We start from the raw sequence: 26,576 nt of genomic DNA, 5'->3' as shown, positions 1-26,576 counted from the left end.
TGGCACTGTTTTATCCTCAAAGCGGGCAAAGAATGTGTTTAGCTTGTCGGGAAGCAAGACATCAGTGTCCACTTAACACAAATGCTTAATTTGTAAATTATGTTGGAGTGTGCCCCTGTCTATCTATAAAATAAATAAATAAACAAGAGAATTATGCCTACTGGTTTGCCTAAAAAAAGGAATTTGAAATTATTCATACTTTTACTTTTGATACTTTGATACTTAAGTATATTTTAGCAATTACATTTACTTTTGATACTTAAGTATATTTAAAACCAAATACTTTAGACTTTTGCTCAAGTATTTTACTGGGTGACTTTCACTTTTACAAGAGTATGACAATTGGGTACTTTTTCCACCACTGCTGAAATCGATACTGACGAGTCAGCTGAATACAAATCAGCTGAATACAAATCAGCTGATCAAATAAAGTACTAGGCACGTGAATCCTCCACGTGTATGCCGAAAAAGAAAGATGCCGGCGGAGATTTTGTACACAATCCACTTTTATGTCTTATTTTTGCTTTTAACGGTTCGGTTTTCTTCTAGTTTTATCGGCAATGGTGATAACTACCGACGGAATGTAAGTTGGGTAGTACATTGTTGTTTACATTTCTGTTGTACAGTAATAAAGTGCTATAAAAGGTTGCTAACGTTAGCTAATCTTTTGCTGACCAGATAAAGTAGTCAACGTAATGTAACGCGTTAGCTAGCTGACGCTTTGAGAATTTAGTTAGTAAGCTCACTGCTGCTAGATAGCAAGTTATACATTTTAGCTTGCTGGTGATTACTAACATTTTGGATATACGTGTTTGGGTTTGTATTTATAGCGCTGGSCATATTGTAATGATGACCAACAATCTATAAAACTATAATTTACCGTTTTMGGGGGAATCTGTACTTTTTATATTTTTGACTAKTTTTACTTCACTACATTCCAAAATAAAATGATGCACTTTTTACTCCTTACATTTTCCCTGACACCCAAAAGTACTTGTTACATTTTGAATGCTTTGCAGGARAGAAAATTTGTCTAATTAATGCAAATATCAAGAGAACATGCCTGGTCATCCCTATTGCCTCTGATCTGGCGMACTCACTAAAGACAAATGCTTAGTTTGTAAATGATGTGTGAGTGTGCCCCTGGCTATCCGTAAATACATTTTTTTTTWAACTAGAAAATGGTGCCATCTATTTTGTTTAATATAAGGAATTTGAAATMATTAATAKTTTTACTTTTGATACTTAAGTAGATTTAAAACCGAATACTTTTAGACTTTTACTGAAGTAGTATTTTACTGGGTGACTTTCACTTTTACTTGAGTCATTTTTTATGAAGGTATCTTTACTTTTACTCAAGTATGACAATTGGGTACTTTTTCCACCACTGTCATTTARCCATTGTTGGACCCCAGCCAACAATGCATACTGTAGCGACATAAAGGAAAGGCACACAACTGTCTATATAAGGTCCCACAGTTGACAGTGCATGTCAGAGCAAAAACCAAGCCATGAGGTCGAAGGAATTGTCCATAGAGCTCCGAGACACGATTGTGTCGAGGCACAGATATGAGGAAGGGTACCAAAAKAATTCTGCCGCTTTGAAGGTCCCCAAGAACACAGTGGACTCCATAATTCTTAAATGGAGGAAGTGTGGAACCACCAAAACTTAGTTCGCCTGGGCGGCCAGGTCTAGTGAGCGATCAGGTAGAAGGGCKTTGGTCAGGGAGGTGACCAAGAACCAGATGATCACTCTGACAGGTCCAGAGTTCCTCTGTGGAGATGGGAGAACCTTCCAGAAGGACAACCATCTCTGCAGCTCTCTACCAATCAGGCCTTTACGGTGGAGTGGCCAGACGGAAGTCACTCCTCAGTAAAAGGCACATGACAGCCTGCTTGGAGTTTGCCAAAAGGCACCTAAAGACTCTCAGACCATGAGAAACAAGATTCTCTAGTCTGATGAAACCTAGATTGAAGTCTTTGGCCTGAATGCCAAGTGTCATGTCTGGAGGAAACCTTGGACCATCCCTACAGTGAAACATCGTGGTGGCAGCATCATGCTGTGGGGATGTTTTTCAGTGACGGGACAGGGACTGGGAGACTAGTCAGGATCAAGGGAAAGACGAACGGAGCAAAGTACAGAAATCCTTGATGGAAACCAGCTCCAGGGCGGAGCAGGTTTCCGACTGGGGTGAATGTTCACCTTTCAACAGAACAACGACCCTAAGCACACAGCCAAGTCAACATTGGAGTGGCTTCGGGACAAGTCTCTGAATGCCCTTGAGTGGCCCAGCCAGAGCTTGAACCCGATCAAACATATCTAGAGAGACCTGAAAATGGCTGTGCAGCAACGCTCCCCATCCAACCTGACAGAGCTTGAGAGGATCTGCAGAGAAGAATGGGAGAAACTCCCCAAATACACATCTGCCAAGCTTGTAGCGTCATATCCAAGAAGACTCGAGGCTGTAATCGCTGCCAAAGGTGCTTCAACAAAGTACCGAGTAAAGGGTTTGAATACTTATGTAAATGTGATATGTGCAAAKATMTCTAAAACCCTGTTTWTGCTTTTTTGTTATGGGGTATTGTGTGTAGATTGAGAAAAATTTGGGAAAAGTCAAGGAGTCTGAATACTTTCCGAATACYCTGTAGGTGTAGGCCTAAGTGTTTGTTTTACATTWMTATTTTATTTTATTTCACCATTATTTAACTAGGCAAGTCAGTTAAGAACAAATTCTTATTTACAATGACGGCCTAGGAACAGTGGGTTAACTGCCTTGTTCAGGGGCAGAACGACKGATTTTTATCTTGTCAGCTAATGGATACTAGCAACCTTTCAGTTACTGGCCCAATGCTCTAAAAACGAGGCTACCTGCCGCCCCAGTTGCTGAGATGGCTGAAACAAATATAAACTGAGCACTACTCTGTGCTGGCAATCTAGCCATGTCAAATATGAATAAATATTGATTATGAACGATCTCATTTGAGACTTCCTTGTTTACCAAGTCAGGACCAATCTGTATGTTTTTTGCGTTGTTGGCCTGAGCAGGACTCTGTGCAAATCTGTTATTGATTCATGAATCACCTCTGTTTACAATTTCAGTTTGCTTGTATGATTCTCACCTGTGTCGCTATAGAAAAATTATAAAACATACTCTCTGTTTTACTTACCRCTTCCCAGGTATCCCTGGAGCTGAACCCTGGTCTGAACTCCTTGCTGACACCGCTGCCCCCTGGTGTTGGCTTGCTCCATGTGCGGGCGCTCGGCAAAAACAACACACTGCATTACCTCCTCTGCAGCCAGGGGGCGCCAGCATTACTATTGGTGCACACAAGCTCCATTTCATCCAAGGTGGAGGTAGACTGGCCTGCCTTCCTCGTGCAAAATACCACAGGCAGCCTGAAAGTGACTCCAGAGAGCAGTGTTCTGTACAGCAACGCACTCGTCTTTACCAGGGTGAGTCACCAGTAGTTCTAAATTGATGGTCATCGTGTTCGTAAGTGTCAGTTGAGGTGATATTCTGAGTGGCTGATACAGGTCACATGACTGTATATCATCCAAATGCATAAACCATACAGAAGACAAGTGAGGTGCTAGGTTTTGAACCATAATCCAGGTTATTGAAAGTAATCATTTGCATGGTCAAATTGTAGCTCTAGACATTTCTTGTAGATCATAAATGTTTGGATGGTTGTTAGCAATATAGTAATAGCTCTAACAAAACACCTGGGTATTAAAAATGGGTTGATTTCAGCCTGGGCAGCCATACGTAACTCATTCACTAAACCAACTAATTTGTCTCTCGTCAGCTGTGGGAGTATGACGATGTCAACGACACAGCTGACCCTGAGCACCTACCCCCCTCCAGCTTTTTCCAGCCCTACGAGCTGCAGAATTTCACCTGGAGCGACCTGAASAAGACATTGGACCCCACGGCTCACACCGCCCTGCTTTGTGGAAGAGACGCCAGCGAGAGCTTCAGCAATGGCTCGCTCTGTCTGAAGGTAGGTGGAACTGGATCATCTAAAGCCTGCATGATGAAATTAGACATTTCATCATGAGAGATTCAGACCTTTGTCTGGATCCACTCAACAGATAGCATGGAACATGGACTCATCTCTACATTACACCACTTTTAAAGGTCTGAAAATGTCTGACAAACTTTGATTTTATGATTTTAAACTTGGTTACTGAAGTGAAGTGAGTACTACTGATCAGTGAGATTATACATTTTATTGCATGTTAGCTAGCCTGTATTCAACCATTATTTTCCTAACCTAGTTCTCAGCTTTTGATGTTGAGGGGCGGGACCAAGGCTGGCCCAGTCTCTTCCACAATGCGAACTCCTCCCAGCTGAGGGTGGGGCTGGACGGCGTGGCCCCGAGGTCCAATCGCTCCCGCTTTTCCCTAGAGCTACAGGCCGTGGGAGACACCCATCCCATGAGCAGAGTGGACATGCGCCGGTCAATAGATGACGAATACACACCCTCCATATTCAAGGTAATGTCTGTGTGTGTGTTATAGACATGCAGTTATACTGTAGTAAATGTTACTGACTGAGTGTTTAGATGTTTATATTTCAACAAATTTTGTCTGGTTTATCATTTATGGTTGATTCATTTATGGTTGAACAGGTTCACTGTTCTAAACCTCCTTCTGTCTGTAGACTGTCACTAAAGCTGTCAGATTCTACAGTGATCTTGTCTTTCCTCTCCCTTAGCTATCTCAGTGGGTGTCCTCTCCAGTCAACTCCACCTCCACTGTTCTTGGCTACGCCCAATGGAAGCCCGTGGCCTACCGCAGGCCATCGCCTGTCTTTGAGGACGCCACTCCCTGCCGGCACTCAACCCCTGTCCCCGTAGCCCAGCCTCCCCCCTCCGGCCTGGTGCTGGCTTATTTTGGAGGGGAGCGCCAGACCACCGGGCTCAACATGACCTTCAGTATCACTGGAGACCCATTCTACAACACCACCAACTACCTTAGCTGGTAGGTAACTGTTTACATCCTATTGGTTCATCCTTGCTATAATATGTTGCATTTTAGCAACTTGAAATGAATTATACATTAAATTGCAGTTTATAGCCCCACCGTTAACCAATCATCTCACACCACCACCAACTACCTGAAATTATAATGAAATTGTCATCACTGGTGATATTCTTCCTTCTCTTGCTTTTTCTCTGTCTTATTGCCTAATCTTTTCTTCTTCCTAATTCAGGACTGTGTTGGTGGGACTGGGCTCTCCTCCTGTGGACTCGTTTTCTCCCCTGGTTCTGGTCATCATGGCGGTGGGGCTGGGCACTCCCATGCTGATCATCCTGCTGGGCGGGGTGTGTCTGTCCGCAAGAACAGGCCCCAAACGCAGGTTTACGAGCCAATCAACAGAGGCCAAGCCAGGATATGTGTCCTGCCTTTAACCATTTTCTAGCCAATGAACAGAGACACCTCTGGGCCCAGTTTTTCAAGTTATCTATCTGGATTTAGCCTATCGGATACGATTAAATGCATAGAAAAAGTGTCCGGCAGGTGTCACTCTTTTTTWAAATATGAGGTGCACTGATACATGTGGAATACACCACTTGCACAGCACAATCAACCAATAAGTCTTTGACAGAAMCTAATTTCTAACCACTTGCATAATTTAGGAATGGGCTGAATCATCCTGTGGACGAGAGCCAATTAATGAGTGCGTTTATTTGTGCTTGTGAATGCCAAAGGCTCCCATCTCAACCCTAACATTCCATGTGAGAATTTTTATACAGCAAATTGTGAAAAGGTTTCTTACTGTAGTTAGTTATACTTTATTATTATTCTTTATTATTCTTATTTATTTATTTTTTAACTCAAGATGGAGTACACACTTTCAGTTCTGTGTAAAACAGTATATTATCTTATCATTGTTGCTCAACAAACAGTACATGATGACATGTTACACTGAAGCGGTCTATGTTTGGCACTGCCAAGATAGGATATACTGACTTGACATGGGTCCTACACTGTCTAATGATCGACTCACGCACATATAAATATCTGACATTAGAAGTCAGAAGGGAGCAAACACTGATCTGAGGTCAGTTTTTTATTGAAATGGTTTAGTAATTGGTGAASATAAGCTAATCCTGGATCTGCGCCTGAAGGAGACCCACACCTGGAGCAGTGAGGAAAATAAATCTCGGAAGAACCTTATAGAAACAAGGTTTGTTGCTTTCTTTCCCAACCCACTGGATGTTAGTTATTCTTTGGGGAAATGMGAAGCATAGTTTGGGTCCATGTGCTCTTCAAAGTAAACTGAAATGTGATCATTCTAAAATATGTTTTAGGCATGTTTTAAATTCTTGATTAATGTTTATTTGAGCTTCAATGTGTCAGATAAATTAAGTTAGAAATTGGTATGGATTAGAAAATGTTTTGTATGATCTTGTAATTAATGTTACATTGACGCCCAGTGTTGATTGTTGCCACAAAAAAAATGGTCAAACTTCTCCTTTGGAATGAATTTATAACATGCTTCATAATCAGGTTGTAATCACATAGAGTAAGTTGCCTTGTGGAGTATTTACCTGTGTTTTTCTATTAGGCAACCATATGTTACCTTAATTTTAGAGCTAAACGTAAAATGTAAMGCAAAAACACCAGTACCTGAAATATTATTATGCAATCTAATACACAGGTCATGTTAATTTTTATTTTGAGGAAACTTTCCCTTTAAATTAACTGAATGTTAATGTATTGTCTCAATCCATACAAGTGTCTTTTTAAAAAAAGAAGAAATGGATAGGCAAGTTATTTACTGCTCATTTATTTTCTTTGTAAAATYATGTCTGGTACACAATGTCATTGCAGAAATGTCAAGATGTTTTAAAAAAGCAACAAGGACCTCTAAATATAACTTGTTTCTTGGCCACATTTTATATACACAATATTGTTTTAGATTATATATTTTTTTTTTTCCATCTCTACAAGAGATGGGAAAAGGCAGGCTGTTAGAATGTACATAATTGTATTACAAAATATATATTTTTTACACAAACTACACATCTGTTTTCATTATTCAACTACATTGACACTAAGATGCAGAGGATGCCAGCTCTTGGCTGCATTTTTCCATTGCAGGCAAGCATTACATTACAACTAAGAAAAAGTGCAGTCAGCTAACCAGTCATGTGAGGCAGTCAATGTCCAGTCACATGCTTTTCAAATCCCATGACATGGACCTGTCCAATCACATGAGGATGCTGTAAGAAATACCATGTCCAATCAAATTATGTCCAGCAGTGAGAGATCCTGAAACGCATAGTTAGCTGTAGTTTATCTACAACTGACATTGCTGCCATCTTAGTTGAAAATAGTGTTCCTGGATGCATCCAATTCCCCAGGTCACCTAAGTAGGTTAGAACAGTGTCCTTTCACAGAGTCCTCGACCATGTCTCCATCTGCCAGCTTGTTAAGCTCCTCCAGGTCTAGGGGATCGATCTGAAGGGGGTTATCCAGGGCAAAGGGGTCCGCATCAAATCCCAGCATGGGCAGTACTCCAGAGAAATCCTCAAAAGCTGTTTTGTCTATTAAGTGGGAAACAAAGAAAAGCGGATAAGAGAAAAAGATTATGACCGGGATTCAATCCCGAATGCGGGTTACAGGCATTTTAAAGGTAATACGCGGAGTTCCCATTCACGGTAAARGCTGCATATGTCGGCTCAATCGGAAATTGCCTTTAAAAGCCGCAATACCTATAACKCGCAATCGGATTGAATCCCGGCCAAAGTTTTAAAATAGACAAGATAAGCTTTATAAAGGTTAAAATCGCGGTGCCAATTTTTTTTAAACCATGTTTATGATTCAATTGCCAGGTTCAACATTTCAGGAAATGGACTTGTAACTGTCTGGATGAAACAACACCCTGTGTAAATTGAAAATAAGGTAACACTTCCCCCAAATGTTAACTATTTAACTGCAGCAAGCGATTAAAAAGTACAAGAGGGGGAAGGAGTGGGTCCTACCTGTCATAAGGATGTTATGACAGTCCACACTGCTTTGGTTCTGGCAGTGGACGGACATCTGAGGTACCTGGTTCCCACAGTAAACCCCTCCATCTTTCCCAACCACAGATTGAGGCCCAGAATCTCCCCAGAGAGGCTCCTTACTGAGTTGTCCCAGCTGGGCAGAGTTGTGGACAACCAACAAAGATTAGAGACCGTTAGATTAAAACTATGGACACTGAATGAATCGACAGGTAAAATAGAGTTGTCCTTTCAATACTGTTAGATTATTTACAGTTTTAGGTCTTAGGTTACCTGCTGGGAAAGCGCCTGAGTCTGGCTGGGTGTGAGGTGTAGGCCCATGTAGGACTCATTCTGGAAATGATCCAGTATGGAAGAGTCCTAAGAAAGCAGAAAGGGGGCGAGTAAAGCATTAATAGGGCTGCACATTGAAATTATAATTGCAATATTGACATGTGCAATACCCATATCGCATGCAATATTTTGAAACGCATCTCAGCCGCGTGTAACATCCGTTTTGATAGTTTACTTGTTTTTTCTATCTTGCGGCTGCTTCCCTCACACAACAAGCCCGCCCCCTGTCACTCTAGCAGCACAGTTCCCCAGTTAGATTCACTATACAGATGTAGCATCTTAATTTGAGCCAGTTTGCTACAGTAGGAGAATAATCCTGCAGCAAAAGGACATTTGAAATATTATGTGGATTATAATTAATGGACATGTTTGTAGGGGTTGATACATTTATGGTAAGGGAAAATCAAGTCTGAAATTTCAAAGTGGAAATTACAAACTTCAAATGCCTTTATAAACCTCAAATACAACACAAGTTTTACAGGTACGTTCTCCTGCAACAGGGTTATCAAATTAAGATCCTAKATCTGTAAGTTTGCCTGTGGTTCTGTTAGGTCAAATGCAGTCAACTGTCCCAAACAAGAACAATGCTGCTTTCCACTATGCGTCTACATTCTATTCCAACAGTACACCAAAGTTTTTTGAGCTATATTGCATATCAAACTGCAAAATCTGATCAAAAAATCGCAATTCGATTTTTTGCCCATATTGTGCAGCCCTACATTACCATACCTTACTGATAGACATCAAATGGCCTCTTACTGGCCCTAAACATATCCTAAACTGGCCCTAAACATAGCCTACATCACAGACAAAACAAAGAGGCTGATAAAAGAGCAAAATGTACACTGGCACAAAGCCAAAACAAACAAACTCAAACTAGTGAAAACAGGTTATTATTATTATTATTATTATTGTTATTCTCACATTGTAGAGGTCCGGACTGTTGTCCATGAAGGAGTTCATCTGTGAGGAGATTTTGGTCGACAGAATCTGGTCCTTCTGACCTTGCACCTTTTGATGTGACCAGCTCCTTCCCTGGGCTTGGGTCTGATGCTTACGAGTCATCTGCATCGTTGGTACTTTTTGTGGATTTGACATGTTCTGCCCACACAAGTTGAGGCTCTGAGATGGCGGGTATGCACACTGGAGATGCCACTGATGTTGCTGCTGTTGTTGCTGCTGCTGGTTGCCATTTTGCCGCTGCTGCTGCTGTTGGTATGGTTGAAACTGCTGGTGCTGCTGTTGCTGCTGTAGCACCTCATCTTGTCGAAGTGCTCGGTGTTGCTGAGGTTGTCTTCGGTATGCTTGTTGTTGATACTGTTGCTGATGTGGGTTCTGCTGGTGTGGGTGTTGCTGGTGCAGCTGGTARTGTTGCCTTTGCTTCTCTTGCTGTTGCTGTGGGAGGTTTTGGTACACTTGTTTCTGTTGTTGCTGGTGCTCTTGTTGTCGTTGATGCTGTTCCTTCTGTAATTGATGTAAGTGTTGTTGCTGTAAGTTCTCACACTGGTTTGACCCACTTTGACGTTGCTGTTTTGTGTCCAGGTCCTGATCTTCTGTCTGGACATGCTGGATCTGGCATTGATATAGTTGATTTGGGTGTTGGTACTGTTGTTGATGGTGATATTCCACTCGTTGGAGATTGTGTGTCTGTGGGAGCTGTTGCTGTGGGTGTTGATGATGATGTTGTTGCTGCTGCTGATGTACACCTTGTTGTTGCAGATCCCTGGATTTCTCGTGGTGTGGTGGCGTTTTCTGCGGTTCCTGCCTGGGTTGCTGCTGCCCCTCTGTCAGAGAATGCTGCCGCTGTGGCAGACCTCTATGCATGGGCTGCTGAGCTGCTGGAGTACCCTCGTGTTGAGGTTGGCAGTGACGATACCCTGGTGYCCTTGACTCCTGTGGTAATTGGTTGGTGTTCAGGAGAACTCCCTTGGAATTTAAATAAGAGTAATACATCAAACTGTCTTAATATGGAATTATATGAAATAATCGTATTAACGAAAACAATGATGTCACTTAAATTCCAGTTTGCTTGAGATACCTGAGTTATAGAAGATAACTTTGGAGACCCAACCGGTGAAAACTGTTTCGATTGGAGCCAGCGAGACTCTCCACCAGTGGGAACGACCAGTGGGCTGAGGGGAGTCCGCCTCCTTGCCGGAGGCACCTGCGTCTGGCTGGTTGGACGTGGGGAGCAGGATAGCGAAGAGGAGGAGCAAGAGCGAGATCCACCAATCCCACTGCTGTAGCTACAGTGGCTAGTTGTTGATTGCAGGGATAGGCCGCTTAGGGACGAACTGCTGAGGAAGGACTGGAGGGATTGGTTGCTAGGGGATGACTGCAAGGAAGTGTTGCTGAGTGAGAAGTTCAAGGAGGTGGAGCTTAGAGAGCTGGAAAGGGAGTGGCTGCTGAGAGAGGATTGGATATTGGGGATGCTGTGGGAGGACTGGAGCAATGGGTTACTGTATGAGCCTTGGAGAGACAACGACAAACCTGAGAATACAGAATAAATGGACACCATCATCACCATATGAACATACCTAAACTGGCACCGACATACAGTAAGAACTTAGCACACAGACAAACACACCTGGCAAGGGAAATTCATCGTCCCTGGCTCCAAGGTGAGAGGGAGTTCCAGGTAGGTGGCCAGTGCTGCAGGCAGTGGGTTTGTCTGGGTCCACACCTACTGGCTGTGGGGAGGGAAGGTGCAGGCTGGAGAGGTCGGGCAAGGAGCCACTCACATTGAGAGCGGAAGGGACGTTGAGAGCACTGAACTGCTGATCTGGCGAGAACAGGATGCTGGAGAAAACCACAAGAGGGAAAGATAGGAGAAAGGGAGGTTCAGCTAGGGCCCAGGGGTTGAATTTCTTTTTGATAATATTCATTTGAAAAAAGCGGAACTTACTTTACACCAGGGAATTTATGTGATTTGATTCCAGTGGGAAGTGCAGGACACTAGGATGAGAAACAATTAGCAAGGATACCTCAGGTACATCAATGAGAAAAATAGTCATGCATCTGCTAGACTAAATAGAGAAATGTTGCACCCATTCGCATAGGAAATATGAAGCATTCTGGATGGTTACATTGGCAGGAAATAGGAGAATAATACCTTCTTGGTATTTCTTAATGGTTTTCCCTCTTCTAGGACATTCTCCTCAATCGGAGGCACTGGATATGGAAAGACTGAGTTGACAWAGAGGAAACCATCAAATGGATTAACCTTTGGCATAGAAAATAAAACTCACTTTCAAGAGGCATTCGCCATAATTAACTAAGGACTAACGCAGGAACACCGAACACAATACTATGACTATTTCAATACAACCGGAGGCATTGTGGACTTACCACCATGTCTGTTCCGTGAGGTTAAAGCCTGCTGGTTGGGGCTCAAATGGTCCCCTGTGTGGGTGTTCCTCACACTGGTGTGCAGGGCCGAGTCTGAGTTAGTTCTGGGGAGGAGAGCACACATCTTAGAGGGGAAAGCAAGAGCTTAGAAGAACAGCAGAGAAACAACCATGGATACATTGCTCACCTATTAAGTGCTGTGATGGGAAGGTGCATCTGATGGCTTTCGTCCACTGGAGAGCTGCTAGACCAGTTCCTTTTCATGTGACAGAATCAGAGTCAAAATATGTATTAAGATATTTATTAGGAAGTCAACTAAACATATCAGTTTGGATCCATTACCTTCTCCAGCTGGGTTCGGGTGGTGGAGACAGATGAACTGAGCGGTAGGGAGAGTTGTCAGTCTGTGACGGAGTGTTAAGGCTACACACAGTGCCCTTAGAAAAACCTAGGAATAGACCTACTGTTGGCAAACAATGGTACGAAAAGTTGACAGGGCATTGTCTGCACTGTGCGGTATACATGATTAATCCCCTTATCTGTGGATCAACATTTAACCTCTTAGAAAAAAAGGTGCTATATAGAACCTACAAGGGTTCTTRGGCTGTCCCCATAGGAGAACTCTTTGAATAACCCTTTTGGTTCCAGGTGGAACCATTTCCACAGAGAGTTCTACATGGAACCCAAAAAGGGTTCTACCTACAACCCAAAAGGGTTCTACCTGGAACCAAAATGGGGACAGCCGAAGAACAGTAGTGTGGCATTTGACCCCAGCCCGCTTTTACACACAATAGATGTTTGGTCATCTTGCAATAGGCAGGAAGTAGGCTACTGTGGATTTAAGGCAATAGTTCACCCCTTTATTGCAATATATTTATTGCAATATATAACTATTGCTTTACATCCACTTTTATGGTCGTCCTCCAGTGCTTGACTTGGGCAGGAGCTCACCGGAGCTGAGTACTGGCACCACCATTTTACTACTGTTTGAGCTCCTGTTCCTCTTCTAGAATATTAGCTCAAAAGTATTGTGGAGCTCCTGCACCTAAATGTAAACAGTGCTGGCACCCAAAATGAGCACAGGCACCTATTTTAGTCCAAGTCAAGTACTGTCGTCCTCCATGCACTTCAGATATCTGGAGTGCATGGAGGACGAGCATCATTTCTGTGTGCTTACTTTACTAGAGTAGCAAATGGCTAACGTTAGCATTGACCATTAGAAAACCTTGCCTTAATAGCTTCTGTTTGTGCTTTAGCCAACTATGAATCACAGCCAGTCCTATGTTAGTGTTCACCAATCTTTTCTTAGTCAAGATCACTTTCTGAGTCAAAATGCAAGCCGAGATCTACCGCTCAGATTCTTTTTTTAAACACGACTTAAAAAACATAAGCCTATACAACATTAACCCATTGAAAACAGTGATGTAGCAATGAGGTTTGTGCAGTAGGCTATAGGCCCAATACCTTATCACTGCATATTGGCAACGCTTGAATTGCCCTGCCAATGTTGTTCTTCTCAGACCCTTTTGAAGTTATATTTAAAATAAATGGTATATAAGGTATATGATCACACTGGTAATATATCACTTATTGTATTACTTGTGAATGTATTTTTTTACTGGACTGAAGGCCTGCATCTGATGGTCAGTCTGAGGGGAGGTATTGGTATTTGGTATTTTATTAGGATCCCCATTAGCTGTTGCAAAAGCAGCAGCTACTCTTCCTGGGGTCCACACAAAACATGAAACATAATACAGAATGACATAATACAGAACATCATTACACAAGAACAGCTCAAGYACAGAACTACATACATTTTTAAAAAGYCACACGTAGCCTACATATCAATGCATACACACAAACTATCTAGGTCAAATAGGGGACTCACCGTCCCTTCTCTCTCCCTCTGCTGAGAAAAGGGAACTGCATTACTTCTMCCTCGTGCACCAATTCATGTTGTTAGTCCTATGACCAGAGAAAGTGAAATATTCTTATATTAAAAAAGACACACGCCGCAAATAATAACGCAAGTTTATCGAAACGCGCATTTTATGTCTTATTAAACTTTTGAACTAAGTGTTTACAGTGCTGAATAACAACTTAAACATGAACTTACTCATAAAAACAGCAGCTCTTTGKTATATTCATTGAGTCTCTCTCTAGTCAGGGTTTTGAAAGTTTTGAAATTTCACATTATCAACTTTGCTGTGCGTTTGAGGCTTCTTTTTACAGTCTATGGCGCGAGGAAACTGTTGGGACACATTGATCTGAGCTATCTGATTGGCCTATAGGTGCACTTGATTTGCTATCAACTATGCAGGCTGGYCCTGCCAGGTAGGRGGAGTTCTACCTTCATAGATATGAAATGGTTCAAAATGGGAACACTTTGCCTTCCCGGCYCTAGGGCTGCTGAATCAAGTGCACCTACCGTCAACAGCACGAAACAAATACAAAAATAGAAACGTAAGGTTTTATCGTTGTTTTTCTTAATGAAATGTTTGGTGATTGACTAGGARTGGCTTGACCGGTTGGTGACCACTGTCCTATGGGATCAACTAAGCAATACAGACATTGTTACACTAACAGTGACCTCACTTCACGTTGTCACTTTAAGTGACCCGTCAGTCACTGCCTGCCCTTTGACTGAGCATAAAGGATACATGTCTCCTGTTTTGCCTGACTGGGAAACTGAGCCGCCCCTCTCCTTGTGCCCGCTCTGCCATTGGGTGAAGTCTTATGGGGCAGCCARTGTCTGGACTACAGGGGAGRTGACCCTAACAGAGTCAGACAGATCAAGGGTTCATTTGACTTTCAGAGGCCTACKGTTGAAGTCGGAAGTTTACATACACTTAGGTTGSAGTCATTAAAACTCGTTTTTTAACCACTCCACAAATATCTTGTTAAGAAACTATAGTTTTGGCAAGTCGGTTAGGACATCTACTTTGTGCATGACACAAGTAATTTGTCCAACAATTGTTTACAGACAGATTATTTCACTTATAATTCACTGTATCACAATTCCAGTGGGTCAGAAGTTTACATACACTAAGTTGACTGTGCCTTTAAACAGCTTGGAAAATTCCATAAAATGAAATCATGGCTTTAGAAGCTTCTGATAGGCTAATTGACATAATTTGAGTCAATTGGAGGTGTACCTGTGGATGTATTTCAAGGCCCTACAAACTCAGTGCCTCTTTGCTTGACAAGTATAAACACCATGGGACCAGCCATCATACCGCTCAGGAAGGAGACGCGTTCTGTCTCCTAGAGATGAATATACTTTTGTGCGAAAAGTGAAAATCAATCCCAGAACAACAGCAAAGGACCCTGTGAAGATGCTGGAGGAAACAGGTACAAAAGTATCTATATCCACAGTAAAACGAGTCCTATATCGACACAACCTGAAAGGCCGCTCAGCAAGGAAGAAGCCACTGCTCCAAAACCGCCATAAAAAAGACAGACTACGGTTTGCAACTGCACATGGGGACAAAGATGGTACTTTTTGGAGAAATGTCCTCAGAGAAATGTCCTCTGGTCTGATGAAACAAAAATAGAAGTGTTTGGCCATAATGACCATCGTTATGTTTGGAGGAAAAAGGGGGAGGCTTGCAAGCAGAAGAACACCATCCCAACCGTGAAGCACGGGGGTGGCAGCATCATGTTGTGGGGGTGCTTTGCTGCAGGAGGGACTGGTGCACTTTACAAAATAGATGGCATCATGAGGCAGGAAAATTATGTGGATATATTGAAGCAACATCTCAAGACATCAGTCAGGAAGTTAAAGCGTGGTCGCAAATGGGTCTTCCAAATGGACAATGACCTCAAGCATACTTCCAAAGTTGTGGCAAAATGGCTTAAGGATACAAAGTCAASGTAATGGAATGGCCATCACAAAGCCCTGACCTCAATCCTATAGAAGATTTGTGGGCAGAACTGAAAAAGCGTGTGTGAGCAAGGAGGCCTACAAACCTGACTCAGTTACACCAGCTCTGTCAGGAGGAATGGGCCAAAATTCACCCAACTTATTGTGGGAAGTTTGTGGAAGGCTACCCAAAACGTTTGACTCAAGTAAAACAATTTAAAGGCAATGCTGCCAAATACTAATTGGGTGTATGTAAACTTCTGACCCACTGGGAATGTGATGAAAGAAATAAAAGCTGAAATATATCATTCTCTCTACTATTATTCTGACATTTCACATTCTTAAAATAAAGTGGTGATCCTAACTGACCTAAGACAGGGAATTTTTACTATGATTAACTGTCAGGAGTTGTGAAAAACTGAGTTTAAATGTATTTGGCTAAGGTGTATGTAAACTTCCTGACAACTGTACATCATATAACCATTGCTATAGCCTACATGTATGTAAATAGGCTAATAAATAGACAAATAGTTATAAATAGTAAGTCATGTAGTTAAAAGTCATATGTTAGTAATAACTCTCACCTGTGCATCTGAAGTGCTTCTCCCAATCTGGTTGACATTGGGAAGGGAGCCTCCGTAATAAGTGCCCAGGCTTCTGGCCTGCCGCGCTCTCTGGACCTGAATCTGAGACCCGGAAAGAGTGGGGGGGGATAAAGGAGGAGTGAATAAAGACAACAACTAGTTTCATTTGGTTAATTACCAGAAAAAGCTAATGTTATAATAGTCTCACTTGTATAATGGAATTACTGGTAATTGTAAAACTGAGACAAAGTATATTCCGTATATATTGACACTATKAGAGTGAGTCAAGGTTACTGTTGGCTCAATCTCGGAAAGAATACCSCCCGACTGCCAACCCTTGGCATGAACATGGAAATCAGATACTGTAGGACAAATACCKTGGCATACTTCAAAAGCCAATGTGTAATAAACCATAAGTATAGCTGACTACCATCTCCTATTGCTATTTTAAGGATAGTGTTGCATGGTGGTTAGGTAACATGACGAATTCGGGTATTAATGATATGTAAAGTGTAGGCTATGCAAGAGGTCAAAGAYCTACCTTAAAACAAGTGCCATGAAGTGTAGGCTCCTCCCTTTCAAGCCAGAGCAGCGGGCTGCACCTCATTTCCCCTGACACCCAACCTGGTCTCATTGACTAAACGTAACATAGTAAATGTAAATCCAGGACACTCAAATTTGTATGATATGTTACGTTTGGTATGGTTACATAAGATAGATGGTTACTTAAGGAAAAAACAAAAGTAGGGTGGAACCCGGATATCGAGCAACCCAAAATTGGGGCGGTAGCCTAGTGGTTAGAGCATTGGGCTAGTAACCGAAAGGTTGCAAGTTTGAATCCCCCAGCTGACAAGGTACAAATCTGTTGTTCTGCCCCTGAACAAGGCAGTTAATTGAATATAAGAATTTGTTCTTAACCTCTTAGTGAATAGGGGGTGGTGTTTTCACTTTGGGAAAAAAATCGTGCCCAAATTAAACGGCCTCGTACTCTGTTCTAGATCATACGATATGCATATTATTATTACTATTGGATAGAAAACACTCTGAAGTTTCTAAAACTGTTTGAATTATATCTGTGAGTAAAACAGAACTCATTTGGCAGCAAACTTCCAAACAGGAAGTGAAAATTCTGAAAATGGGGCTCTGTGTAAGGCCTTGCCTATTCAATTGCCTTTTATTTATGGATCTGTATGCACTTCATACGCCTTCCACTAGATGTCAACAGGCAGTAGAATGTTGAATGGGGTGTCTAGCTTGATGTGAGACCGAATGAGAGCTTTTGGAGTGACAGGTCCGCCCTATTGGCAGTATTCAGCTGCGCACCAGGGAACACTACATTGTTTTCTGCAATGCGTTAGGTATACACGACGAAATGCTCCGTCTTCGACGTTATTGGATACATATGAGAAAAACATCATAAAGYTGGATTTTCAACTGAGTTTGACCAGTTTATTCGACATTTATTGTGACTTTTGGAATTTTTCGTTCCACGCGTCAAGAGTTGATGGACATGTGCGATCCACAATGCTAGCCAAAGTTGCTAATTCGACAGAAGAAATGGACATTCTAAAACAAAACAACGATTTATTGTGGAACTATAAACTCATTGCACTACATTCTGATGGAAGATCADCAAAGGTAAGAGAATATTTATGATGTTATTTCGTATTTTTGTGGAATATGTTGGCTCCAACATGGCGGAGAATGGCTGGGCGCTGTCTCAGAATATTGCATGCTGTACTTTGTACAGCATGCAATATTTTGTAAGTTATTTTGTAAGTTATTTTTTTAAATCTAACACAGCGGTTGCATTAAGAACCAGTGTATCTTCCATTTGCTGTACAACATGTATTTTTTAGCAAAGTTTATGATGAGTTTTTTTTTGGTTAGATTACGTGACTGTCCAAAATATCTCCGGACAATTTTGGTGCATTATGGCGCCGTATTCACACATGTAAAACCACAATTTGGACCTATAAATATGCACATTTTCGAACAAAACATAAATGTATTGTATAACATGATGTTATAAGACTGTCATCTGATGAAGTTGTTCAAAGGTTAGTGATTAATTTTATCTCTATTTGTGGGTTTTTGTGAAAGCTATGTTTGCGGTGAAAACATGGCGTTGTGTGTTTGGCTATTGTGGTGAGCTAACATAAATATATATTTGTGTTTTCGCTGTAAAACATTTTAAAAATCGGCATGTTGGCTGGATTCACAAGATGTTTATCTTTCATTTGCTGTATGGACTTGTTAATGTGTGGAAGTTAAATATTTCTTATAAATATTTTTGAATTTCGCGCGCTGCGAAGGCAGCGGAATGTTGTGGGTGTTCCGCTAGCGGAACCCCGGGGCGAGAAAGGTTAACTGACTTGTCTAGTTAAATAAAGGTAAAATAAAAAGCGTACGTGTTTTAATCACATCACGGACAACTTTAGCATTTGAGCTAATTAGCAACTTTTCAGCTACTTACTTATTTTTATCCAAAAACGTTCCTTATCCCAGGATACTTCAACTGGTGACTATCCAAAAGAATAAGAAAAAAGGAGCATTCAGTTGCTGTGTAAATCTGATACATTTTTTGACGGGACAAACAAACAATAGGCTTACGTTTTGCCATGAATCGCTTTCATCGGCCACTCTGATGAAGGCAATTCATGCCGAAACGTAGGCCTATTGTTTTGTTTGTCCCGTCAATAAATCGATCAGGTTTATGCAGCAACAGAGTGCTCCTTTTCTTTATTCTCCCATATGGTAAGGAATGTTTTTTGCATTTTCAAGGCCTTCAGTCAAGCACCTGATCCCCCCCCCCCCCCCCTTTTTCGTTAAGCTACTTAGCATGTTAGCTAACCCTTCCCCTGACGCTAACCTTAACCCTTTTAGCTAACCCTAACCCCTAGCCTAGCTAATGTTAGCCAGCTAGCTAACGTTAGCCACCTAGCCTGAATTCGTAACATATCATACGTTTTCCAAATTCTTAACATATTGTAGATTTTGCAAATTCATAACATATTGATGTTTAGCAAATTCGTAACATATAATACGAATTGTAATTTGTATCATATATACGAAATAGGTGATGGACATCCACAAATTAATACATTCTCATACGAAACGTAACATATCATATCTACTAAATGGAGTGTCCCGGATTTACATACAGAATAATACAAAAAGCTCTGAGAACAGGGGCCTGTTGCACAAGTAGAATTAAGACATCCGGGATAAATGACTCAGCTGAGCTCAATGAAGCCAAAACATGTGCGTTCAGGCTTAATTGTTGCACAAAGACCAAGCCAGGATGAGCAGACACGGATTCATTAAGCCAGGTGAAACCAATCCTGGATAGGTGCGCGCTCACGGCTCACTCAAATAGACCCCGCCACAGATCACAGATTAACTGATTTACCATGGCAACTAGAGCCGCGTACTTTTCCCCGTCGGAAGCACAAATCCTCATGGAGGCATACGAGGAGGTAAAAGATATAATTAAGAAGAAGGCAACACCGCCACAGTGATAAAGCAAAGAGAAAAAGCGTGGCAAAGTATTGCAGACCGCCTGAATGCGTAAGTAGTGCACAATTACACACTCACCGCTCCGCTGAAATATCACAATTACAATTCAAATATTTAATTCACATCTCCAAAAATGCAGTTGTACTGTAATTATGAAACGGTTAAATTTTTAATTGAAATGCACTGCAGATATGAGTGAAATTGTGTAAAGTAACTCCATCACACTGTATAAAGCTATGATACATTTTTTGATATTTTTACTGAAAACAAGACAAAAATACCAAGTAATTTTTTGCAGTGTGACTCCATTAAATGTGTGTGTGTGTGTGTGTGTGTGTGTAGATTAAACATGAACGGGCCAAAACGGACATGGCAGCAGGTCAAAATCAAATACAAGAACATTCTGCAGAATGGTATGGTCCCTGACTAATATTTAACAAAGCACAAGCATATATTGTACCCAGAAGGTGCCTGCTCACACATTGTCTGTACTGTTTTAGCAGTGAAAAAGAATACACACAGACAAGGCACGGGTGGTGGGTCACAAAGGCTGACCTTACCCAGCAGAGGACATGGCCTTGGAGCTAAATAAAGGCAGGCCCGTCTAGAGGGGATCCCTGGGGGGAAAGAGACGAGCATAGGTTCCTCCCAAGATGCCACCCGCTTCATTCAAGGTATGTCCTTCCATCTCTACATGGGATACAACCACATTCATATTGAATCAATTTGGACTGTCTGACTTTGGTTTACCTATTGCCTTGCAGTGTCTGGCAGCACTGTGTTCCTGTTAGAGCCACCAGCACAAGCACCAGACGATGCTGATCCAGTGAGTACTCCATCAAAGGCATACTGTAGGCCTGGCATGTCTTGTCTACTAGCTTCAATATGAATCCGATTAAATGTGATAGGGTGAAGGCCCCAGTGCAGCAGCAACAGCACATGATGGAGACGATGATGAGGAGGAGACCATCTCTCTGGATTCCAGAAGGCATGAGGTATCATGTTAAGACTGTGAAAGTACTATTTACTCTACAATGGTGAGGAGTCCTCATCAAAATCAAAAAATCTATTTCTTTTACAGGACCCAGATGCTATACAGTGGGAAAACCAGCCTGGCAACATAGTGCGTATAAATAAAAGGACACACATCCTGCCAAATTCCAGCTGCGCTAATTGTATTGTGTTCACAGAGCTCACAAGCTATCAGAAAGTTGTAGGCAACCACCTCCGGCGCCAAATAGAACTGGCAGACATAGACATTCAGTACAAGAAGAAAAAGATGGAAAATCTTGCACTGGAGTCCGAAATAAAAAAGAGGACAATTAGGAAACTGGCCCTTGAAATAAAAAAACTTGAGAGGGAGGTGAGATATGCCTTCAATGTACACTGTATGCTAACTGTAACACAAATGTATTAATCATTATTTTTCTTTCCTCCCCCAGCTCCAAGAAGATGACACAGCTCAAAATAAAAATTAGGTATATTCTCGTAAAGTCAAGTGAGCCATGACATATGAGCTCTTATTGTGAGCAACACAGGCGGTGGCATCTTTCTAAGGTTTTTTTTTATTTTCCCAGCAATCAGTACAACCAAGTCATCGTTATAAGATCGCCCTCTTTTGCCCACCCCCCCAGCACCAGGTGTGGCCACTAGCCTTAATGAAGGCCCAAAATTGTGTGTTCCTTTCTGCTCTGACAATGGCATGCCCATTCGTGCGAGATGTGGTGGATGAAGAAGCACTTGTGCTGAGGAGAGCCTTCAGGCGAGAAAGGGTCTTCAGGGACCGGTTGGACCCACTGGCCTTCCCTGATGACCATCTATATGAAAGATACAGGTTTTCTGCAGATGGCATCAGGTATCTATGCAGACTACTGGGTCCCAGGATTAAGCACCGCACTGCACGGAGCCATGCACTGAGTGTGGAGAAAATGGTTTGTGTGGCCTTGCGCTTTTTTGCTAGTGGAGCCTTCCTGTACTCAGTGGGGGATGCAGAACAGCTGAACAAGGCCACAATTTGCCGCACAATAAGGAGTGTGTGTCTGGCTATCAAAGCATTAGCAGATGTCTTCATCTCCTTCCCTGGCCACAGAAGACTCTGTGACATCAAAGAGGAGTTCTATAGGATTGCAGGTAAGAGGATCTACAAATTACAGGACAACTGTTAACACATAGTAGGATACTCATTACTTTGTGTGACAGGTTTCCCAAATGTCATTGGTGCAGTGGACTGCACACACATAAGGATAAAAGCCCCCTCAGGTGCCCATGAGGCCGATTTTGTGAATAGGAAATCCTTTCACAGCATTAATGTTCAGGTGAACATAACTTTTTGATATTGTCCATTGACGAAACTCTGCATTGCCAGTGATGTGCATTGATTGGTGTAATATTCCTCATCTTATGATTTCAGATGGTCTGCAATGCTGACTGTGTGATCAGCAATGTTGTGGCAAAATGGCCTGGCTCAGTCCATGACTCCAGAATCTTTCGGGCCTCTGAAATCTATCAGTGCCTATCACAAGGTAAGCCACACAACCCCTATTTATAACCATCAGGCTGTGTCAAGAATATCACTGTGTTTATGAGGTAGTAATGATGAGATTTTGTGTTTGACAGGTGAATTCTCTGGTGTGTTGCTGGAGACAGGGGGTATGGCTGCCAGCCTTTTCTCCTGACACCTTTCACAGACCCCAGGAAGCACAGCAGGCCTACAACCATGCCCATGCCAGACCAGGGCCAGAGTTGAAATGACCTTTGGCCTCCTGAAGGCACGCTTTCACTGCCTTCACAAATTAAGGGTCAGCCCTGTTAGGGCATGTGATATTACTGGTGGCTTGTGCTGTCCTCCACAATGTGGCCTGCCTGAGGAAAGGAGGGGCCCCCAGAGTGCCACCAGCCATGGACTGGGACAATCCGGCAATCTTCCCTGATGACGACAGTGGTCGCTGCTGAGGGACCAATATGTGTTGAATTATTTTAGTTAGTATGTGTGCTTTCAATTTTTGGTTAAATATGTCCTGCGGTGGCAGAGGAATTTGGGTTTTTTTTGGGTTGTTTTTTGACGAATTTGGCCTCTTATGATGTTTGTGCGGTATACTGTGTGTAATACAAGGCTGCAGGGAGGCTACTGCATCCATTCATTTGTCTGTTCAGTTGATGTGTATGGATTTGTCTGCATTTATTTTAGTGTGCAGACATGCAGGGTGTGTTATATCAGACCTTTGAATGTGTATGTATAATATGCTTGGATTCTGTGCTTTCATCTTGTAGAGTCACTGTGACTTCAGTTTCGAAAGGAGCTGATGGTTTACCTGCTTTGTTTTGTCCTTATTCAATAAAGGAACATAATGTTACACATTGTGTTTTTATATTCATATGGAATGTGTATTTGTTTATATGACAGAGTACTAGGGCCACACTGAAGAAAAAGGATAAAGTCATAAATTTATGAGGCTGGTTCTTTCTGCAGAAAAGCTACATATTGTTTTTACAGTTTTGATACTTATGACAATGTGATACTTAAATATTCTGGCACATCAGCATGTCTTTGTTTTATGAAACCATACTGAAGTACAATTTCACGAAATGCCCCACATCTGTCATTTTAACAACTGTCCTCCTTTAAAACAACTGGTTACAATATTATGCTTGTGTTTTTTTTCCCTCTCTGTGGCCCTAATATTCTATCATTTTATATATAGCCTTATAGTCTATGGGGAAACTGTAAATTATCTAATGATAGCAACATCATCTAAAAATCATTTTTTTATCCAAAATCATTGAAATTAATGATCACAAACGTTTAAATAATAACAGTGGGTCTAGTTATATGTGATAACAATGTATAGTGAGCAGTGAAATAACTATTGGTTTCCATTTGTGGTGACTGCTGACTGACATTAGGGATGAGATTAAATAGATCCTGGAATTTAGCCTGGTCTGGAGCAGGCTAGCTCCACAGAATAAATCTCCATGGTAATTTATACCATAACATATCCTCCTGCCCCCTATCCATCTTTAGTGCAACCGGATTACGGATCAATTGAGCCAGGATCACCAAGATATCCTGGCTTAATCCCTTATCCTAGTTTTGTGGCAAAACAGGCCCCAGGTTGCGACACCAGAGGCTTATTCAATAGGATTCTGCATTGTGTTCACAACATTGAAGATTGAGGTGCAATGTAGCCCAGCTATAACATGGACAGTGCGCTCTATAACGCAGAATAGGGAAACGCAAACTTGCGAACTTTACACATACGTCTACCATGTTTCAAACATATATTTATTACACCCCCGGCAAAAAGCTGGAGTCAAATGCACAGAAGGCAATTAGATTCCAAAACGATAACATAAAGTATCATATTATCCACTACTTAATACASTCACTGAACTGTGAGGTTGTAGCACTCCAACTGTGTACTGGTACAATGACACTCCCATAGAAATAGAATAGTAATTATATTTAATATTGACACAATAACAAATCAGCACACTCCTAGCCTAATAGARACCCCCATGAATAGCAACGTGAGGACATAGCCCATAAATCTTAACATATTTACATTGTTCAAATCTACTATGCAGGCTACCCCAAGAGTGCAATTTGTAATTCTAGCCTTGGAGGTTGTGGGCAGCCTGCACTCCATGCAGCTGTATGACAAATCAACAGGTGTTATAAGCATGCAATACATGTGGTATAAGTATATATAAAGCATATATTATGTTTAAAGATTACAGTTAGAGTGTTTTGAAGTTAAATTATATCYACACTTTGGATTAAACTGAGATTTGTCAACCAGGGTATAGCCTATTTGCGGTGATAGTCTCTATATTGCAAAATTGAGCGCGCTGCTTGATATGGCCTGGAATTTATTGCGCCTCTGAAAAGTGAAAACAAAGTCCTCTGACTGTCTGGTGGTCAACATTACTGACGTTTGATTTTTTTGACAGCTTTGTGGTTACTCTAGTTTTATCAACACGAAGCGCGTAGMCCTGTCCTCTTGACTCACCCTGGTGGAAGTGATGTCCATCATAACCTCCTGAAAGGCTGCGGTGTCCTCAGCTTGCCGCTGGGTGAGGAGTGCTATCTTCTCGCTAAACTTTCGCGGATTGCAGGACCCAGAACTAGAGCCTGGCCCCTGGCCTACAACGCAGCCCCCGTTGCCTGTACCTGCCATAAACATAATGGATCACAATTAGTGTACAATTAACTGGACACAAGCCCCTAGAGAACAAGTTGCAAGCCGAGACGGACGACTTTATTCACGTCATTTCGAAACGCTTTGTGGGATATGTGTTTTTTAATAGAAGTGGGAGGTGTGTAAACCACAAAATTAAACTACAAGACCCATGCTTAGTMTTTTCATCACAGACAAAAACAACTTTGTGGATATGGGATATGTGGTTTTGAGTGTTGTGTCCCATTAKATTGTGACGACGTTGTAATTACATTGTTGTTACATAGTGCCTGTTTATAGTTTCTTACAGGTTAACTATGTCTAATTTATTATAGATTTATATATCACCTCACCATAGAARAATTGTCCTTTTTTTGTTGATCACTTAGTCCTCTCTTTTGTGAGTTTATTTCCAAATCATTGGCCATAACCAACCTGGRATAATTGTATTATAGAACTGTGTATCTACCAAACAGAGAATTAGTGAACATAAAAGTTKAATCAGGAGAAACGACAGGGATTATCCAGTCGCTGTACATTTCAATGACCTGAAGCATGACATTTCCAGAAAGTTAAGATATCAGACAGGGGAGGAGATATTAATAATACTCTGAGTAAAAGAGAATGTTTTMGGATTTTCACCCTCCAGACATTATTTCCTAAAGGACTTAATGATGAAACGCCTATGTATGTTATGTTGTGAATTTGAACATGAAATATGTGTCTATTGTAGATTATTCTGACGTTTTTTGTACGATGTATCCAATGATTAATGAAAACTTGCTATGTTCTCATTGAGGTTTTACAGACGTGCTCAATACGCCTTATTTATACACTTTTGTAATATTTATGAAATGCATATTGTTATATTTGGTAGCACTTATTTGTTTTTCCTTTGCCTCCAACCCCCTTCGATGTGTAGAACGGATGTGGGTGGGGCCAGGTCTACATAAGGGTGCAAATTTTTAAAAAATCACAAAATCTCTGACGAAGGCCGTGAGGCCGATACGTAAGCTTATTAAATATTGGTGATACTATCAAGAGCAGTGTGCGGTTTCGTTTTTCCTTCATCTTGTTCAATTGTTGCCATGCACCTGCAAATAAGATTGCTCAGATGTGCGAGTGCCTTTTGAATTATGAATAGACACAGCCATGGTCTACCAGTATATATAATGTAATAACAGTATTGGAGACACAGTGTACCTGTATCTCCAATAATCTGCTGTACCCACTTATGTATCACCCTTACAAAAAAAMATGGCAGTTTTGAAACTGCAGTTAAAAGTGCAGTAACTGCTGTCAACTGTGGTATTTTGGACGCAGTAATTGCAGAATAACTGCAGTTGAACAGCAGTTATGCTGCACTGTAACACACTGCAAAATTACTGCAGTAAAAAAAATMGTTATTTTGGAAGCAGTATTTGAAGCATACTGGAGTTACACTGTACTCTAAATAGAGTTATACTACATTGTACTGCAGTTATACTGCACCCCGACAGCAATCTTTTTTTTCATAAGGGCAGGTATTGGGTACATGCATTGGCTACGGCCAAGTGGAAATGAAGTAGGAAATGAAAATGAAGCCTACATTTGATCTGACATGATCAAATATCAAGTTAGATAATACAGAGCAATATTATACATAAGGCCAATGTATGCCCAAAATATACCTTTGAATMAAATTGTAATAGAGTAGTTAGTCATCATCTGGGCAGACCGGGKCCCTAGTCATTTCAG

The 26,576-nt window shown here is 41.5% G+C and overlaps 1 protein-coding gene, 2 long non-coding RNA genes and 1 pseudogene across 12 annotated transcripts; 3 read left to right on the top strand and 1 right to left on the bottom strand.

Moving 5' to 3' along the window:
• The first annotated feature begins 416 nt into the window (after positions 1–416).
• LOC111955744 (glycosylated lysosomal membrane protein-like) lies at positions 417–6,871 on the top strand (annotated as a pseudogene).
• On the bottom strand, positions 6,478–24,933 carry LOC111955742 (CREB-regulated transcription coactivator 2). 7 transcript variants are annotated; one of them, XM_023976051.2, is made up of 14 exons: positions 24,672–24,933; positions 16,144–16,245; positions 14,358–14,471; positions 12,040–12,101; positions 11,885–11,953; positions 11,698–11,801; positions 11,462–11,535; positions 11,255–11,304; positions 10,937–11,148; positions 10,388–10,839; positions 9,274–10,275; positions 8,290–8,376; positions 7,996–8,152; positions 6,478–7,557 (listed from the first exon to the last, which is right to left on the bottom strand). In XM_023976051.2, the coding sequence occupies exons 1-14, from the start codon at positions 24,843–24,845 to the stop codon at positions 7,376–7,378; spliced, it is 2,841 nt and encodes a 946-aa protein (XP_023831819.2). In that variant the 5' UTR covers positions 24,846–24,933; the 3' UTR covers positions 6,478–7,375. The 7 variants fall into 7 exon arrangements, with proteins under 7 accessions (XP_023831819.2, XP_023831818.2, XP_023831817.2 ...); XM_023976050.2 differs by having other exon boundaries at positions 9,274–10,242; XM_023976049.2 differs by having other exon boundaries at positions 11,462–11,520.
• Positions 19,432–21,269, top strand: LOC139023397 (uncharacterized). 4 transcript variants are annotated; one of them, XR_011474523.1, is made up of 6 exons: positions 19,432–20,075; positions 20,163–20,336; positions 20,427–20,488; positions 20,571–20,657; positions 20,744–20,785; positions 20,853–21,211. It is a non-coding gene; the product is annotated as an uncharacterized lncRNA (long non-coding RNA). The 4 variants fall into 4 exon arrangements; XR_011474521.1 differs by adding an exon at positions 21,240–21,269 and having other exon boundaries at positions 19,433–20,336; positions 20,427–20,657; positions 20,853–21,140; XR_011474522.1 differs by having other exon boundaries at positions 19,433–20,075; positions 20,427–20,657.
• On the top strand, positions 21,305–23,036 carry LOC139023399 (uncharacterized). Its single transcript, XR_011474524.1, has 3 exons — positions 21,305–21,792; positions 22,073–22,184; positions 22,279–23,036. It is a non-coding gene; the product is annotated as an uncharacterized lncRNA (long non-coding RNA).
• Positions 24,934–26,576: the final 1,643 nt, after the last annotated feature.

This window comes from Salvelinus sp. IW2-2015, linkage group LG31 (assembly GCF_002910315.2).
Source record: "Salvelinus sp. IW2-2015 linkage group LG31, ASM291031v2, whole genome shotgun sequence".
Taxonomy (NCBI): domain Eukaryota; kingdom Metazoa; phylum Chordata; class Actinopteri; order Salmoniformes; family Salmonidae; genus Salvelinus; species Salvelinus sp. IW2-2015.
The sequence above is the reverse complement of the archived record's forward strand: the minus strand, read 5'-3'. Positions and strand labels throughout refer to the sequence as shown.